We start from the raw sequence: 20567 nt of genomic DNA, 5'->3' as shown, positions 1-20567 counted from the left end.
TTTTGAAAAAATATCATAGATGGATTAATGAAAATGTGTATTTAACGTAATATACGACATTCAAATGAGACTCGATGATTATTATTATCATTACTAATATGACGTCTGGAGACATAAGACACTCTTACTGATTTTAATGTGTACCTGCATGCCAGCACAGTATGTAAGTTTATTTAAGTACAGGTATACATAAGTATAATTATCAGAGTATATATAAAATATGAAATAACTTTTAAAAACATTTGAAATTTTGGAGTTTCCAGACAAAATGGAGAGACTTAGTGCTTACTGAGCTCACGAAGAATGTAAACAAACAAGGTGGGGCGCAGTGACCGTATTAGAAAGTCAGGTGGGGGGAGCCGTATAGCGAGTTTTGGTCATAATTTGAAATGACTGTATTAGCGGAACGCCGTAAAGTGAAACGCCGTAAAGCGGGGCCCTGCTGTACTTCCCATTTCCAGGACTCAAGTCCCGTTACATAAAATAACCGGTTCCCCTGAATCCCTTCACTAAATATTACCCTGCTCACACTCCAACAGATCATCAGGTCCCAAATACCATTCGTCTCCATTCACTATCTAACACGCTCACGCACGCTTGCTGGAAGTCCAAACCCCCTCGCCCACAACACCTCCTTTACCCCCCTCCCTCCAACCCTTTCAAGGACGACCCCTACCTCGCCTTCCTTCCCCTATAGATTTATACACTCTCCATGTCATTCTACTTTGTTCCATTCTCTCTAAATGACCAAACCACCTTAACAACCCCTCTTCAGCCCTCTGACTAATACTTTTATTAACTCCACACCTTCTCCTAATTTCCACTCTCCGAATTCTCTGCATAATATTTACACCACACATTGCCCTTAGACAGAACATCACCACCTCCAACCGCCTCCTTGCTGCAGCATTTACAACCCAAGCTTCACATCCATATAAGAGTGTTGGTACCACTATACTTTCATACATTCCCTTCTTTGCCTCCATAGATAATGTTTTTTGTCTCCACATATACCTCAATGCACCACTCACCTTTTTTCCTTCATCAGTTCTATGGTTAACCTCATCCTTCATAAATCCATCCGCTGACACGTCAACTCCCAAATATCTGAAAGCATTCACTTCTTCCATTCTCCTCCTCTCCAATTTAATATTAAATTTTTCTTTATCTAAATCATTTGATACCCTCATCACCTTACTCTTGTCTATGATCACTTTCAACTTTCTACCTTTACACACAGGACTTAAAAAAATTTAAGAAAATGAGGAAAAATACACATCCTCAGTGGTTTTGTTTTAATTTGTCGGGCTGTTGGGCCCCAAGAAAACATTCACCATTCTTTTATGCTTGCCTTTCCATTAGTGGACAGATCATTTCAGTCCAATGTTGATCCAACAAACTGAAGCATCCCACTTCTACTAAAGTCCAGAAGGTGATTCCTAGTCTTTTCACTGATATTGCTAACTTTTATCTAACAAAGCAGTATGCATGCTAGATATTCAAACCAATACATCTTTCACTACTGCCTCCCAACTCCTTCACATGTCCTTCAATGGCCTTTCAGTACAGCAGATTTATAAAGATAAGCAGTAAAATGTGAACGTAAGTCTATTGTGTGAATTTTCAGCATAAATAAATAAACTACACAATAAAAACTAGAAGCAAATTATAACTAAAGAAAAAAAGCCATAACAGCGCTAAACCAAAATGACCTTTTCATTTTCAAATCTCATCACTGTCTTGCCAGAGGAGTGCTGCCAATACCACAGTTCAGATGTCTCCCTAAACCAAACATATTCCTACCCCTCCTTCAGAATGCAGGTACTGTAAATCCCAATACCATGACTCAAGTTCGGCTAACCGATTTCCCTGAATACCTCCACAAAAAGTTACCTTCCTCATACTAAAACAGCTTGTCAAGTCTGTAATACACACACACATGACTGCTGAATGTCCAAGCCCCTTGCACACAAAACTTCCTTTACCCCCTCCCCCAAACTTTTTTTTAGGGTGACCCCCTAACCAGCCTTCCATCCACTACAGATTTATATACCCTCTAAGTGTCATCCTAGTTTACTCCATTCTCTCTAAATGCCCAAACCACCTCAACAACTATTCCTCAGCCCTCTGGGTAACACATTTAGTAATCTCCAAACTACGAATTCCCTGCATAATACATACACCCCACATTGCCCTCGAGCACATCTCCACTGCCTCCAGCCTCCTCCTGGCTGCAATACTCACAATCCACGATTCACACCCACATAAATGTTGGTATCACCATATTCTCATACATTTTCCTCTTTGCCTCCATGGATAACATTCTTTGTCTCCACCCACATTTCTCCCTTCATCAATTCTATGGTTCACCTTATCTGTCGTATACCCATCTGCCGACGAATCCACTCCCAAATATATGAACACATTCACTTCCTCCATACTCCCTCCTTCCAATCTAATATTCAATTTTACATTATCTAACTTTTTTGTTACTCTCATCACCTAGCTCTTTCTTATCTTCACTTTCAATTTCCTTCCTTCACATGCATTCCCAAATACATCCACCAACATTTGCAACTTATTGTCAGAATCTCCCAAAAGTAGTGTCATCAGCAAATAGCAACTGTGTCAGCCCCATTTTTGTATTAGATGCTGTATACTATTTTAATCCCACACCTGTCCCCAACACCTTAGCATACCTCTTTTGCAACCCCATCTATAAATACGTTAAAACCATGGTGATCGAATGTATCCCTGCCTAAGGCCAACTTATATTCGAAAATAATCTCCCTCTACTATATACCCTAACCTGAGCCTCGCTATCCTCAAAAATTCTTAACTGTATTCAGTAACTGACCACCTATTCCATAAACTTACAACATTTACCACATTGCTTCCCTATCCACCCTATCATACGTCTTTTCTTAATCTACAAATGCAACAAAAACTTCCTTACCTATATCTAATTATAATTCACTTATATGCTTAAATGTAAACATTTAAGCCTGCTTAGTCATCTACGATCCTGCTCTCTGCCTTACGTAAATCTCTATTAAAATGCAAAAATTACTGAAAATGATACAACTTACCATAAATGTGAGCATGACAATGAAGCAGATGCCTATGGTGATAGCAAAGGGTACCAAGTAGTTTTGAAGATTGAATGGAAGGTCATCAGTAATCTCCAGGATATACCTACAGAGAATATGCCAGTGTCAACACTACAGATATAAAAGCCTTTGAAATATAATGAGCTGTGGGCAAATTATGTACATATATACATGGAAATGGTAAAAAAATTAATTTAAATTATGGAGACAAATTATTAAGGTATTAGCTTAGTGTTAGAGGGTAACAATGTTAAGAGTTACAGAAGCAAGTAACCAAGCTGCAGCATTTAAAAACTAGCATAGTATCTATTCAAATTTACACAAGATTTTGGTGTAAAGAATACCAATACATGTATTTCCAAAGCATTTTTTTTTTTTAACACATCGGCCGTTTCCCACCAGGGCAGGGTGACCCAAAAAGAAAGAAAAAAAAAATTAATCATGATTCAACACTTTCACCATTACTCATACATAATCACTGTCTTTGCAGAAGCACTCAGATACCACAGTTTAGATGTCCCTCCAAATTGCCAATATCCCAAACCCGTCCTTTAAAGTGCAGGCACTGTACCTCCCATTTTCAGGACTCAAGTCCAGGTAACCAGTTTCTCTGAATTCCTTCACAAAATATTATCCTAAGAAAATACAGGTCAACAATATAAAAATAAGTCATGTTATTGGCTTTTCAACTCGCACTGTTTGCAGGGAAAAACAACTGTACAAAGGACGGCTATATTTAGTATTTTTGCATTGTGTTTCAGCTGGGGTTCATCAGTACGTCATATGTAAATACAGGGGTGTGTCACCTGAAGCATTTGTAAATTGGGGCCCTTCTCCATGATGCTATTCAAGCAGATATGGTCCAGGTTCAAGAAGAGCAAAGGAGGTATTATCAACTAAGCAGCCTGGTTTACCTATTAGAAAAAAAAAATCCTGCCCCTTTATACTCCCCCCCCTCCAAGCTTTAAGAGCAGGTATGAAGAATCCCACGAGGCTAGGAAGCAAATCTGGCAAGCTGAGACTTAACCTCAGTAGTCACATAGGCGAGTATAACCCCCCCCCCCCCATACACACATTTTAGCTGATGCTCATCCTGTCTCTGAGTGCTACTCTAAAACTATATTAAATACTGTACTGTGAAGTACTGTATCATTATATTAGTGTATCAAGACCTATTATGATACACAACCCCTAAGTCATAGGAAAAATAGAAATTCCCAAATTCTTCTTCTGTACTTTAAGTGTCAGACTTACCCTTTATCATAAAGAAAATTTTCGATAATCATAAATGCATCTTCTTGGCCAATGAAGACTGATGGTATGCTGACTTTCTCTGATAAACTTTGATTGTCAGAACCCATGGGTTCTGCAAAAAAAAAAAAAAAAATTATTTGATAATTCAATGCACTTTATACGATTAATACTGTATAAAACATTTTACTTCAATCAAGATAAGTTTCTCCACCTAAGCATTGTCTTTATACCTTAACAAAATGGTATTAATCTACATAGAAAAGTTGAAATATGCCCTAAAATAAATTTCCACATACATGACCTGTATATGTTTAAGTATAACCTTATAGTGTGTATATAGTAGAACCCCAGTATCCATGGTTTCAGTTTCCACTGTTTCAGTTATCCACGGTATAACTTGGTTAAAAAATATTAAGGAGATTGCTATCTGAGGTTTCATTTCTTTTATTTTTGTCCAATTTCATTCATTTTATTTCTCGTCTAATTTCATTAATTTTTTACTATTTGAATAAGAGTGCATAAAACATAGGCATATAAAGATTCATTAAGACAGATCAACAAACAAATTAAAAACAAGAAAACTGAAAATTGGATTTGGCAGCAAAAGAAGACATACTGGGACTGCCAAAAGAAAGGCAGAAAGATGGATAAAGACAGAGACGCAGTCGGTCAAGCAGTCAGTCGGTCAAGCAGTCAGTCACTGCAGCAGCTGGTGATGGTGGAATGTATTTTATTATTATTTAATGTTTGTAATGTCTTGTGCATAATATATCAATTAAACTATGAATGTCCATGGTAGGTCTTTGAACGTATCGTCCACAGATACAGGGGGGTACTGTACACAAACTAACTTTTTTGCCCCCCCCCCCCCAAATAACCTTAATTTTTAATATATCTTGTTAAAAACTTTATCCTAGTTTTTAAGGACTTTAAAAGGATTTAAATGGTTCTGATGCAAAATATATATTAGCCAAAGCTATTCAAGACAATGAAAGCAAAAACAGCACCAAAAACTTAACAATATTTCTGGGGAAAAAAAAAATATAAAAAATAATCAGCCCAAATGCTTGACAAAATATAACACAGAAGCACTTACTGACTCATGCCAGACAGGTCCTACTCACACCCACCCATTAGATAAGATCACAAGAATGAAGGAGCACTACAGTAGGATTACTGGCCCATGCTAGGCAGATCTTACTCGTATACACCCATTACACAAGAATAAGAATTTTACTGCAGTAAGCCCACTGGCCCATGCATAGCAGGCCCTACTTACATCCAATACTTTTTTTTAACACGCTAGGGTGACCCAAAAAAGAAACACTTTCACCATCAATCACACTATCACCGTCTTGCCAGAGGCATGAAGATAAGACTGTAAAATGTATGTTTGGTAAATAAATGGTGATTTATTATATTGCTTTTGTTGTCTTCACAATTATCCACTTCTAACAAAGGTCATTGACTTATCAGAGTTAAGTGTGACAGAAATGAATATATGTAGGGTGTGTAAAGGTAGAAAGTTGAGAGTGAATATAGATAAGAGTAAGGTGATGAGGGTATCAAATGATTTAGAAAAAGAAAAATTGGATATCACACTGGAGAGAGGGAGTATGGAAGAAGTGAATGTTTTCAGATATTTAGAAGTTGACGTGTCAGCGGATGGGTTTATGAAGGACAAGGTTAACCACAGAATTGATGAAGGGAAAAAAGGCGAGTGGTAGGTTGAGATATATGTGGAGACAAAAAATGTTATCTATGGAGGCAAAGAAGGGAATGTATGAAAGTATAGTGGTACCAACATTCTTATATGGGTGTGAAGTTTGGGTTGTAAATGCTGCAGCGAGGAGGCGGTTGGAGGCAGTGGAGATGTCCTGTCTAAGGGCAATGTGTGGTGTAAATATTATGCAGAGAATTCCGAGTGTGGAAATTAGGAGAAGGTGAGGGGTTAATAAAAGTATTAGTCAGAGGACTGAAGAGGGGTTGTTGAGGTGGTTTGGTCATTTAGAGAATGGATCAAAGAAGAATGGCATGGAGAGCGTATAAATCTGTAGGGTAAGGATGGTGGGGTAGCGGTCATCCTCAAAAAGGCTGGAGGGAGGGGGTAAAGGAGGTTTTGTGGGCGAGGGGCTTGAACTTCCAGCAAGCATGCTTGAGCATGTTAGATAGGAGTGAATGGAGATGAATGGGTTTTGGGACCTGATGAGCTGTTGGAATGTGAGCAAGGTAATATTTAGTGAAGGGATTCAGGGAAACCGGTTATTTTTACATAGCCGGACTTGAGTACTGAATATAGGAAGTACAATGCCTGCACTTTAAAGGAGGGGTTTGGGATATTGGCAGTTTGGACGGATATGTTATATATCTTTATATATGCTTCTAAACTTGTACGTATCCGGGCGTCTCTGCAAAGACAGTGATTATGTACGAGTGAGGTGAAAGTGTTGAATGATGAAAGTATTTTCTTTTTAGGGATTTTCTTTCTTTTTGGGTCACCCTGCCTCGGTGGGAGACAGCAAACTTGTTAAAAAAAAAAAAATACACCAAATCTCTTATGAGACAACAATGCACTATTCAACACACAAACAAAAGGAATAAGAAACACAACACTTACGTATAGAATTTGAACCAACATTGTGAACAATAACAGCATCATAGCCAGCAATCTGAGCATTTAGTACTTTCTCAACGAAAGCACAATTGTACCTCTTCACAATGCCAATCCATGGTCCAGTAATATTCTTTAACTTAGGCGGTGGGTGCAGCTTCGTACATGCATCAGGAGGCATCACATATTGTGCATAGCCCTGTTGAAAATTCAGTATGAAATGGGGAAAGTCGAACACACATTTTCAATTACTGTATCAAAGAGAAAGTTATGAAAATTCCTTTTCTCCATTATTGACTTCTCTTCTGATACGTTAACAATTTAGCACCAACTGGCTGTCTCAACATTTTCATTATGCTTTCTTTATTTTCCACACCTATGTCTTCATGCATTTTCATATTCCACCCCTGCCATTGTCATACTACCATAGTATTTTATGAAGAAACTTTTTATTGAATTTTTTATGTACAGTACAATCAGTGACCAGTGACAATTACTTTTTTAATGAGCAAGCATTTTCCATCAAGGTAGGGTGACCAGAACCTTTCAGGGAACCAGGAAAAAAAAAATTATTACAGATACCCAGACTGAACACATATCTATTCCTTTAACCCTTTCGGTGGCCATCACATAGAACTACGTCTCTGAGGCCTGAGTCCCTCACATTGTTCTACATCATGAGCACAGCTCAATCAGAGAAGCTGAGAGTGGTAAATTTTTGGCCTAGATATAAGAGAATGCATCTGTGTGGGAAATGTGCACAGTATAAAATAAATCCTGCCCCATGTGGTACATGATAGGAAAAGCAAAACTCTGACCATGCGTTTGTTTTAAATAGCCAATCTAAGGTGTTGTCTAGTATGTACAGTGGTCCCCCGCTTTTCGTAGTTCCCAGCAATCGTAAAATTCGCCAATCATAGGGGTATTTTCATATAAACATGGACTCGCTTTTCAAAGGTTGACTCGCGAGTCGTAGTTCGTCCGGGACGCGTACCCACGGCGTGAGCCAGGGCGGCAACCAGTCTGGCATTGTTTACCAGTGAGCGAAGGTCCCCTCACGTGCTCCAGCGAAATATTTCATAATATTCCATTTATTTTAGTGCTTGCAAGTACTAAATAAGCTACCATGGCTCCAAAGAAATCTCCTAGTGCCAAGCCTGTGGTAAAGAAGGTGAAAAATACGATTGAATTTAAGAAAACCATCATTGAACAATATGAAAGTGGTACAAGTGTGGCCAAACTGTCCAGGATGTATAAGAAACCCTACACAACCTTATGTTCCATAGTGGCCAAGAAAAATGAAATAAAGGATGCTGTTGTTGCAAAGGGAGTAACTATGCTGACAAAAATGAGATCACCAGTACTGGAAGAGGTTGAGAAGTTATTATTGGTGTTGATAAATGAGAAACAATTAGCAGGAGATACTCTTATGACTTCGTTTATTTGTGAAAAGGCTAGGCAGTTGCATGAAGATTTGGTAAAGAAATTGCCTGCAAATAGTGGTGAAGCGAGTGAATTTAAGGCCAGCAAAGGCTGGTTTGAGAGATTTAAGAACCATACTGGCATACACAGTGTGGTAAGGCATGGTTAAGCTGCCAGTTCGGACCACAAGGCGGCTGAAAAATGTGCATGAATTCCAGGAGTACATAGAGGCTGAAGGACTGAAACTTGTACAAGTGTTCAATTGTGATGAAACAGGCCTCTTTTGGAAGAAAATGCCAAAGAGAACCTTCATTACACAAGAGGAACAGGCAATGCCAGGACACAAGCCTGTGAAAGACAGGCTGACGCTAATGCTCTGTGCTAATGCTAGTGGGGATTTCAAAGTGAAGCCATAACTAGTGTACCATTCTGAAAATCCCAGAGTGTTCTGGAAAAACAATGTTATGAAGAGTAAATTGTGTGTGTTTTGGAAATCTAATAGTAAGGCATGGGTCACGAGGGAAATTTTCGTCGAGTGGTTCAATGAAGTGTTTGGCCCTAGTGTGAAGGAGTATCTCCTGGAAAAGAAATTGGATCTCAAGTGCCTGCTAGTAATGGACAATGCACCTGCTCATCCTCCAAACTTAGATGACCTAATTTTCGAGGAGTTTGGGTTCATCACAGTAAAGTTCTTGCCCCCGAATACCAATCCTCTCCTCCAATCCATGGACCAGCAGGTTATTGCAAACTTTAAAAAACTCTATACACAAAAGCAATGTTTCATAGGTGTTTGACTGTGACCACAGACACTCACTTGACCCTAAGGGAATTTTGGAGAGAACACTTCAGCATCCTCCACTGCATAACCCTTATAGGTATAGCTTGGGAGGGAGTGACTACCAGGACTTTGAACTCTTCCTGGAGAAAATTGTGGCCAGATTGTGTCGACAAGAGGGATTTTGAAGAATTTGGGACTGACCCTAATGAGCCTATGTCTGTTGTAAAATCAATTATGGCACTGGGGAGTTCCATGGGGTTGGATGTGAGTTTGGAGGATGTGGAAGAATTGGTGGAAGACCACAATGAAGAGTTCACCACTGAGGAGCTGCAAGAGCTTCAGCAGGAAAAGCAACACATCGCAGCTCAGAATCTTGCTGCAGAGGAGGAGGAAGAGAGATGAAAGAAGGTGCCTTCTTCAGAAATTAAAGAGATTTTTACTATGTGGGGTAAGATGGAAAGCTTTATGGAGAAACATCACCCTAACAAGGTTGTTGCAAGCCAGGTTGGCAACATGTACAGTGACAAAGTCTTGGGCCATTTTAGGGAAGTGTTAAAGAGATGCCAGAAACAGAGCTCTCTCCACAGTTGTTTTGTAAGACAGGACTCCAGTGACTCTCAAGGTGGGCCTAGTGGCATTAAGAAACAGAGAAGAGAAGCAACCCCAGAAAAGCAAATGGTACCTGAGGTGTTGATGGAAGGGGATTCCCCTTCCAAACTATAAACAATCCACTCTCTCTCCTCCTCCAGTCTCCCATACACTAAGAATCTCCAATAAAGGTAAGTGTTATGCTGTTAATGTTTCATTCATCATTTCCCATTTATTGTTTATGTACTACATGTATATTTCATGTTAAAAAAAAAATTTTTTTAATACTTCTGGGTGTCAGGAACGGATTAATTGTATTTACATTATTTCTTATGAGGAAAATTGATTCGTAAATCGTAAATTTCGTTTATAGTAACGGCTCCAAGAATGGATTAATTACGAACAACGAGGGACCACTGTATTTTATGGTGTTATTGGTATCATTTGATAGAATGGATGATTTTGCTTGGTTTCAAGACCAGAAGTAGCTTAAAATCGGACTCAAAGTAGCAGATTATTATACCCAAAACTGAAGCACTAAACCCACAAGCCACACAACTCCAAGTAGTGAAAATAGATTTTTTGCAGATTTTTCCTGAGGACAGGTAAGGGCCCCCTATACCTCCCAGTCTGTTTTATGGGTTTTTAATAGGTCTGATTCAATTATCTGTATGCCATAAACCATGTCCAATTATTCCTATAGTTTTTTTTTATTATCATCACACTGGCCAATTCCCACCAAGGCAGGGTGGCCCAAAAAAGAAAAACTTTCACCATCATTCACTCCATCACTGTCTTGCCAGAAGGGTGCTTTACACTAGAGTTTTTAAACTGCAACATTAACACCCCCTCCTTCAGAGTGCAGGCACTGTACTTCCCATCTCCAGGACTCAAGTCCGGCCTGCCGGTTTCCCTGAACCCCTTCATAAATGTTACTTTGCTCACACTCCAACAGCAGGTCAAGTATTAAAAACCAGTTGTCTCCATTCACTCCTATCAAACACGCTCACGCATGCCTGCTGGAAGTCCAAGCCCCTCGCACACAAAACCTCCTTTACCCCCTCCCTCCAACCTTTCCTAGGCAGACCCCTACCCCGCCTTCCTTCCACTACAGACTGATACACTCTTGAAGTCATTCTGTTTCGCTCCATTCTCTCTACATGTCTGAACCACCTCAACAACCCTTCCTCAGCCCTCTGGACAACAGTTTTGGTAATCCTGCACCTCCTCCTAACTTCCAAACTACGAATTCTCTGCATTATATTCACACCACACATTGCCCTCAGACATGACATCTCCACTGCCTCCAGCCTTCTCCTCGCTGCAACATTCATCACCCATGCTTCTCACCCATATAAGAGCGTTGGTAAAACTATACTCTCATACATTCCCCTCTTTGCCTCCAAGGACGAAGTTCTTTGTCTCCACAGACTCCTAAGTGCACCACTCACCCTTTTCCCCTCATCAATTCTATGATTCACCTCATCTTTCATAGGCCCATCCGCTGACACGTCCACTCCCAAATATCTGAATACATTCACCTCCTCCATACCCTCTCCCTCCAATCTGATATCCAATCTTTCATCACCTAATCTTTTTGTTATCCTCATAACCTTACTCTTTCCTGTATTCACTTTTAATTTTCTTCTTTTGCATACCCTACCAAATTCATCCACCAATCTCTGCAACTTCTCTTCAGAATCTCCAAAGAGCACAGTGTCATCAGCAAAGAGCAACTGTGACAACTCCCACTTTATGTGTGATTCTTTATCCTATAGTTTATTATCTGGAAAATAAGAGTAAATCTTCTATTTGTGTGATTAATTCAAAATAGAAGGCAAGGGGACATGATTAATAAACAGAAATGTTGTTTTAGTGCCAGAAATGTCTACACAGCTTATTCTGAACTATATTTAAATTGGTAATTTTTTTAATTGTAAAACTAGCCAAATTACCAACTTCTGTGCACTTCATGGGATAGTTGTTAATAGCTGGTTGTGAAGTTTCTTGTGCTCTATCAGTAGAACAGAAGGCATACTAGCAAAATAACTAAGAATTTTGTCGAATGGAGTAGTGGAAATGATTCGCAATAGGACAAAGTCAGCAAAATTGCGCTGAGACGCTAAATTTGAACCTGCATAATTCCAAAAGTTTTCCATTAAATTTCATACTTTTAGTGACATTACCTTCAGAAAAAGATTCTCTACAGTAACAGTGAAAGGGTCAAGTTTCCTAGCATTTTGGTAGCAGTGCACTGTAGATTATTATTATAATCAAGGGGGAAGCGCTAAACCCGGAGGATTATACGGCGCCTGGGGGGGGATGTGAAAGGCATTCAGGCTTAATTCAGGGAACTGGAGCACAGATCCAATTCCCTAAATCAAGAGCCCCTCACCAACATCAAGGAACCTTCCTTGAGGGGAGTGCACTGTAGAGTAATGCACAAACTGCCCTTGGTCACTCATAGAAGCCCTCTTATGAGGGGTAAAAATTGGGGTTTTATTATTAATACACTGAGGGAATGTTAAACCATTTAGATCATATAGCACCTAGGAAAATGGGAGATTCTGGTTTGATCCAAGAGGACAGGTTCAATTTCTTGGGTTAAGAGCCCCTCATTGGCATCAAGAAGCCTCTCTAGGGAAATTTTTTTAGGGTAGCCTCCCTTCCTGCTGATAAAAGTGGACCCTTGACTTACGAAGGCCTCATCTAATGATAAAATTGACTTACGAAGTGTTTCAGCGCAAAAAATTTCCCCAGACCTACAAACAAAAACTCGACTTACATCATTCGTCCCGAGTGTGCACGCATCCCTCTGGCCTGAGCACATCTTAGCTGCCCTGTCTTCAGTTAGTGTGCCAATGTTTACAAGCCAGTGCAGTCACTTCCACACATACATTTGGTACATTTTGTATTATTCCAGTGGTTTTAGTGCTTGAAACTGCTAAATAAGCCACCATGGGCCCAAAGAAAGCTTCTAGTGCCAACCATATGGTAAAAAGGGTGAAAATTACAATCGAAATGAAGAAAGAGATAATCACAAAATATGAGAGTGGAGTACATGTCTCTGAGCTGGCCAGGTTGTACAACAAACCCCAACCAACCATCACTACTATCTTGGCCAACAAAAATTCAATCAAGGAAGCTGTTGTTGCAAGAGGTGCAAGTTATCTTTTCGAAACACAGATCGCAAGTACTCGAAGATTTTGAGAGACTTATTGGTGTGGATAAACAAAAAACAGACATCAGGAGATAGCATCTCTCAAGCAATCATATGTGAAAAGGCAAGACAGTTGCATGGCGATTTAATTAAAAAAATGCCTGCAACTAGTGGTGATGTGAGTGAATTAAGACCAGCAAAGGTTGGTTTGAGAAATTTAAGAATCGTAGTGGCATACATAGTGTGATAGGGCATGGTGAGGCTGCCAGTTCAGACCAAAAAGCGGCTGAAAAATATGTGCAGGAATTCCAGGGGTATATAGAGGCTCAAGGACTGAAACCCCAACAAGTGTTTAATTGTGACAAAACAGGCCTGTTTTGGAAGAAAATGCCAAACAGGACCTACATTACACAGGAAGAAAAAGCACTCCCAGGACACGAGCCTATGAAAGACAGGCTAACCTTAATGTTGTGTACTAATGCTAGTGGTGATTGCAGAGTGAAGCCTCTACTCGTGTAACACTCAAACTCCCAGTGTGTTCAGGAAAAACAATGTCATCAATGCTAATTTGTGTATGATGTGGAGGGCAAACAGTAAGGCATGGGTCACTAGAGACTTTTTCTATGACTGGTTTTACCCTGTGTTTGGCCCCACTGTGAAAAATAACCTCCTGGAAAATAAATTGGACCTTAAGTGCGCCTGGTATTAGACAATGCTCCTTCTCATCCTTCAGACTTGCCAGAGCGAATTTCGGGGGGAGTTGAGTTTTATTAAAGTAAAGTTTTTGCCTGCTAATACCACTCCTCTCCTCCAGCCCATGGACCAGCAGGTCATTTCAAATTTCAAAAAACTATATACCAAAGCAATGTTTCAAAAGTGCTTTGAAGTGACCTCAGACACTCGACTGACCCTAAGAGAGTTTTGGAAAGATCACTTTAGCATCCTCAATTGCATAAACCTTATAGGTAAGGATTGGGAGGGAGTGACTAACAGGACCTTGAACTCTGCTTGGATGATTTGGGGCTAACCCTGAGGAGCCTATACCAGTTGTGGAATCTATTGTGGCACTGGGGAAGTCCTTGGGCTTGGAGGTTAGTGGGGAGGATGTGGAAGAGTTGGTGGAGGACGACAATGAAGAACTAACCACTGATGAGCTGCAAGCGCATCTGCAACAGCAAGAGGCCACAATTGAGGAAATTGCTACAGAGGAGGGGTGAGAGAAAATGAGGAGGTTGCTTTCTAAAAAGATTAAGGAAATTTGTGCCAAGTGGGTTGACGTGCAAACCTTTATGAAAGAAAATCACCCTGACACAGCTATTCCAAGCCATGCTGGTGACTTTTACAATGACAATGTTGTGGCCCACTTTAGAAAAATCTTAAAGGAACGTGAGGTACAGAACTCTATGGACAGATTTTTGGTGCGACAGAGGTCCAGTGACTCTCAAGTTGTTCCCAGTGGCATTAAAAAACAAAGAAGGGAAGTAACCCCAGAAAAGGACTTGCTACCTAAAGTCCTTATGGAAGGGAATTCCCCTTCCAAAAAATAATAAACCTCCATCTCCCCTCCTCCCATCCCATCACTCATCACTACATCTTCAATCAAGTTTAGTGTCATTTATTCTTCATTTAGTACAGTACATGCACAATATATATTGTGCATATATCCTTCTTTTTGTGTGTAGGAAAATGTATATTTCACGAGGTAAAAATTTTTTTTTCATACTTTTGGGTGTCTCGAACGGATTAATTGGATTTCCATTATTTCTTATGGGGAAAATTAATTCAACTTAGGATAATTTCGTCTAACAATGAGCTCTCTGGAACGGATTAATATCGCAAGACGAGGGTTCACTGTACAGTGGATCCCCGGTTAACAATATTTTTTCACTCCAGAAGTATGTTCAGGTGCCAGTACTGACCGAATTTGTTCCCATAAGGAATACATGTATTGTGAAGTAGATTAGTCCATTTCAGACCCCCAAACATACACGTACAAACGCACTTACATAAATACACTTACATAATTGGTCGCATTCGGAGGTGATCGTTATGCGGGGGTCCACTGTATAGTGTTGGCTACATTTTTTTTATATTTTATTAACACATCGGCCGATTCCCACCAAGGCAGGGTGGCCCGAAAAAGAAACACTTTCATCATCATTCACTCCATCACTCTTGCCAGAGGGGTGCTTTACACTAGTTATAAAACTGCAACATTAACACCCCTCCTTCAGAGTGCAGACACTGTACTTCCCATTTCCAGGACTCAAGTCCAGCCTGCCAGTTTCCCTGAATCCCTTCATAAATGTTACTTAGCTCACGCTCCAACAGCACGTCAAGTATTAAAAACCAGTTGTCTCCATTCACTCCTATCAAATACGCTCATGCACGCTTGCTGGAAGACCAAGCCCCTTGCACACAAAACCTCCTTTACCCCGTCCCTCCAACCCTTACTAGGCGAACCCCTACCCCGCCTTCCCTCCACCACAGACTTATACACTCTCAAAGTCATTCTGTTTTGTTCCATTCTCTCTACATGTCCGAACCACCTCAACAACCCCTCCTCAGTCCTCTGGATAATAGTTTTGGTAATCCCACACCTTCTCCTAATTTCCGAACTACGAATTCTCTGCATTATATTCACACCACACATTGCTCTCAGACATGACATCTCCACTGCCTCCAGCCTTCTCCTCGTTGCAACATTCATCACCCATGCTTCACACCCATACAAGTGTTGGTACAACTATACTCTCATACATTCCCTTTTTTGCTTCCATGGACAAAGTTCTTTGTCTCCACAGACTCCAAAGTGCACCACTCACCCTTTTCCCCCTCATCAATTCTGTGATTCACCTTATCCTTCATAGACCCATCTGCTGACACATCCACTCCTAAATATCTGAATACATTCACCTCCTCCATACTCTCTCCCTCCAATCTGATATCCAGTCTTTTGTCACCTAATCTTTTTATCCTCATAACCTTACTCTTTCCTATATTCACTTTTAATTTTCTTCTTTTACGTACCCTACCAAATTCATCCACCAACCTCTGCAACTTCTCTTCAGAATCTCCCTAAAGCACTGTGTCATCAGCAAAGAGCAACTGTGACAAATCCCACTTTGTGTTTTATTCTTTATCTTTAAACTCCACACCTCTTGCCAAGACCCTAGCATTTACTTCTCTTACAAGCCCATCTATAAATACATTGAACCACCACAGTGACATCACACATCCTTGTCTAAGGCCTACTTTTACTGGGAAATAATCTCCCTCTCTCCTACATACTCTAACCTGAGCCTCACTATCCTCGTAAAAACTTGTCACTGCTTTCAGTAACCTACCTCCTATGCCATACACCTGCAACATCTACCACACTGCCCCCCTATCCACCCGTCATATTCTTTCTTTCTTTCGACACACCAGCCGTATCCCACCGAGGTGGGGTGGCCTAAAAGGAAAAACAAAAGTTTCTCCTTTTACATATAGTAATATATACAGAAGGGGTTACTAGCCCCTTGCTCCTGGCATTTTAGTCGCCTCTTACAACACGCATGGCTTAAGGAGGAAGAATTTTGTTCCACTTCCCCATGCAGGTAAGAGGAAATAAACAAGAACAAGAACTAGTAAGAAAATAGAAGAAAACCCAGAGGGGTGTATATACTATATGCTTGTACATGTATGTGTAGTGTGACCTAAGCATAAGTAGAAGCAGCAAGACATACCTGAAATCTTGCATGTTTATGAGACAGAAAAAAGACGCCAGCAATCCTACCATCATGTAAAACAATTACAGGCTTTCGTTTTACACTCACTTGGCAGGATGGTAGTACCCCCCTGGGCAGCTGCTGTCTACCAACTTACTACCTAGAACCCTGTCATATGCCTTTTCTAAATCCATAAATGCCACAAAAACCTCTTTACCCTTATCTAAATACTGTTCACCTATATGTTTCACTATAAACACTTGGTCTACACACCCCCTACCTTTCCTAAAGCCTCCTTGTTCATCTGCTATCCTATTCTCTGTCTTACTCTTAATTCTTTCAATAATAACTCTACCATACACTTTACCAGGTATACCCAACAGACTTATCCCCCTATAATTTTTGCACTCTCCTTTATCCCCTTTGCCTTTATACAAAGGAACTATGCATGCTCTCTGCCAATCCCCAGGTACCTTACCCTCTTCCATACATTTATTAAATAATAGCACCAACCAATCCAAAACTATATCCCCTCCTGCTTTTAGCACCAACCAATCCAAAACTATATCCCCTCCTGCTTTTAACATTTCTATCTTTATCCCGTCAATCCCAGCTGCCTTACCCCTTTTCATTCTACCCACTGCCTCATGAACTTCCCCCACACTCACAACTGGCTCTTCTTCACTCCTACAAGATGTTATTCTTCCTTGCTCTATACACGAAATCACAGCTTCCCTATCTTCATCAACATTTTACAATTCCTCAAAATATTTCCTCCATCTTCCTGATACCTCTAACTCTTCATTTAATAACTCTCCTCTCCTATTTTTAACTGACAAATCCATTTGTTCCCTAGACTTCCTCAATTTATTCATCTCACTCCAAAACTTTTTCTTATTTTCAACAAAATTTGTTGATAACACACTCTCATTTGCTCTCATTTTACATTGCTTCACCACTCTCTTAACCTCTCTTTTTCTCCCCATATACTCTTTCCTCCTTGTATCACTTCTACTTTGTAAAAATCTCTCCAACTCCCTTACTACTCTCTTTACATCATCAATCCACCACTCTATCTTCTTCCCTGCTGTACCCACTTTTCTTTAACCACAAACTTCTGCTGAACACTTTAACACTACATTCTTAAACCTACCCCATACATCTCCGACCCCAATGCCTATACTCTCACTAGCCCATCTACCCTCCAATAGTTGTTTATATCTTACCCTAACTGCCTCCTCTTTTAGTTTATACACCTTCACCTCTCTCTTACTTGCTGCTTCTATTTTCCTTGTATCCCATCTACCTTTTACTCTCACTGTAGCTACAACTAGAAAGTGATCTGATATATCTGTGGCCCCTCTATAAACATGTACATCCTGAAGTCTACTCAACAGTCTTTTATCTACCAATACATAGTCCAACAAACTACTGTTTTCTTAAAATATGTATTACTTGTAACTAAACCCCTTTCTATACCAAGTTCGATCAAAGGGCTCCCATTATCATTTACACCTGGCACCCCAAACTTACCTACCACACCCTCTCTAAATGTTTCTCCTACTTTAGCATTTAAGTCCCCTACCACAATTACTCTCTCACTTGGTTCAAAGGTTCCTATACTTTCGCTTAACATTTCCCAAAATCTCTCTCTCTCCTCTACACTCCTCTCTTCTCCTTTACTGAATTATATACCGCTTCACTTACAATTTCTCTACCTTCCAAAAATGATAGGTCTGTTTCTTACATGGTAGAAAATAGGACTTTTCTTAGTAACCTATTCTCATTTACAGTTCCAATTTTTCCAATAAAGGTCTTTATCTTAGTGTTGACTCCCAGACCCACTGAAATGTAGGTAGATACATTTGTCTGAATTTTACCATGTTTTTACTTCCCATTTTTCTTACCCAAGCAATCAATTCTTAACCAATTCCTATTTCTTTATACATATTTCAGTTGCACAGTAAGTACTAACGTTTAAACCTTACTTTAAAGCCTGTTAGAGGAATCGGTGGTCCAAACAATGCGGGAAGATCCCCAACAGCTGTAAAAGTTTTATTGTTGAGTGTTGAAATAATGATCACGTCTGCTTGACACTTGTGTGCAAGACCTATTAGCATCCATGCTGCCACAAACAGCATCTGTAAAAAAACAAAAAAAAATACTATAGTAAATACAGCTTACTGAATCAAAAAAAATCACAAGAACAGTGTTTAAAAAAAATCTATGATAACTCAGATCACAACATAATTGAGGTTCAGACATGGATGCGCGGAGCCCCAGACCGACAAAATGAGATAAGTCACGAGGGAGCCTTCACCAAATTCAACTTCAATAACAAGAACATAAAGTGGGACCAAGTAAACCAAGTCCTAAACGATATAAGCTGGGAAGATAGACTAAGTGACACAGAGCCCAACTTATGCCTAGAACAGATTAACTTGGTGGCACTCGATGTATGCTCAAGGCTTATTCCTTTAAGAAAAAGGAAGAGTAGATGTAAAATGGAAAGACAGGCGCTCCCTTTACAGGCGACGGAAAAGAATAACAGAGCGTCTAAAAGAGGCCAATATATCAGAAATGCGTAGGGAGTCACTGGTCAGAGAAATAGCAAATATTGAACTTAAGCTAAAGGAATCTTATAGAAGTCAGGAATCGCGGGAAGAACTAAAAGCCATAAATGAAATCGAAAGAAACCCAAAGTATTTCTTTTCTTATGCCAAATCAAAGTCGAGAACATCCAGTATTGGGCCCCTACCTAAACAAGATGGGTCCTACACAGATGACAGCAAGGAATTGAGTGAGCTACTCAAGTCCCAATATGACTCAGTTTTTAGCAAGCCGCTAACCAGACAGAGTCGAAGATCAAAATTAATTTTTTATGAGAGAACCACAGAATTTGGTTAACACAAGCCTATCTGATGTTATCCTGACACCAAATGACTTCGAACAGGCGATAAATGACATGCCCATGCACTCGGCAACAGGGCCAGACTCATGGAACTCCGTGTTCATGAAGAACTGCAAGAAGCCCCTATCACGAGCTTTTACCATCCTATGGAGAGGGAGCATGGACACAGGGGTTGTCCCACAGTTACTAAAAACAATAGACATAGCCCCCACTCCACAAAGGGGGCAGTAAAGCAATAGCAAAGAACTACAGACCGATAGCACTAACATCCCATATCATAAAAATCTTTGTAAAGGTCCTAAGAAGCAAGATCGCCACCCATCTAGATACCATCAATTACACAACCCAGGGCAACATGGGTTTAGAGCAGGTCGCTCCTGTCTGTCTCAACTACTGGATCACTACAACAAGGTTATAGATGCACTAGAAGACAAAATGAATGCAGATGTAATATATACAGACCTTGCAAAAGCCTTCGACAAGTGTGACCATGGTGTAATGGCGCACAAAATGCATGCTAAAGGAATAACAGGAAAAGTTGGTAGATGGATCTATAATTTTCTCACAAACAGAACACAAAGTAGTAGTCAACAGAGTAAAGTCTGAGGCGGCTACGGTGATAAGCTCTGTTCCACAAGGCACAGTACTCGCTCCCATCTTGTTTCTCATCCTCATATCTGACATAGACAAGGATGTCAGACACAGCTCCGTGTCTTCCTTTGCAGATGACAGCCAAATCTGCATGACAGTGTCTTCCATTGCAGACACTGCAAGGCTCCAGGCAGAAGTCAACCAAATCTTTCAGTGGGCTGCAGAAAACAATATGAAGTTCAACGATGAGAAATTTCAATTACTCCAATATGGTAAACATATATTTTTTTTATTAACACACTGGCCGATTCCCACCAAGGCAGGGTGGCCCGAAAAAGAAAAACTTTCACCATCATTCACTCCATCACTGTCTTGCCAGAAGGGTGCTCTACACTACAGTTTTTAAACTGCAACATTAACACCCCTCCTTCA

General features: G+C 40.1%; 1 protein-coding gene across 1 annotated transcript; it reads right to left on the bottom strand.

Moving 5' to 3' along the window:
• Nucleotides 1-3002: 3002 nt before the first annotated feature.
• On the bottom strand, nt 3003-18796 carry gzl (godzilla E3 ubiquitin protein ligase). Its single transcript, XM_070081942.1, has 4 exons — nt 18622-18796; nt 6982-7174; nt 4365-4476; nt 3003-3195 (listed from the first exon to the last, which is right to left on the bottom strand). Exons 1-4 carry the CDS (start codon nt 18772-18774, stop codon nt 3018-3020), a joined length of 636 nt encoding a protein of 211 aa, XP_069938043.1. The 5' UTR covers nt 18775-18796; the 3' UTR covers nt 3003-3017.
• Nucleotides 18797-20567: the final 1771 nt, after the last annotated feature.

The sequence above is a fragment of the Cherax quadricarinatus genome, unplaced genomic scaffold, assembly GCF_038502225.1.
Source record: "Cherax quadricarinatus isolate ZL_2023a unplaced genomic scaffold, ASM3850222v1 Contig5241, whole genome shotgun sequence".
In the NCBI taxonomy this organism is placed as follows: domain Eukaryota; kingdom Metazoa; phylum Arthropoda; class Malacostraca; order Decapoda; family Parastacidae; genus Cherax; species Cherax quadricarinatus.
The sequence above is the reverse complement of the archived record's forward strand: the minus strand, read 5'-3'. Positions and strand labels throughout refer to the sequence as shown.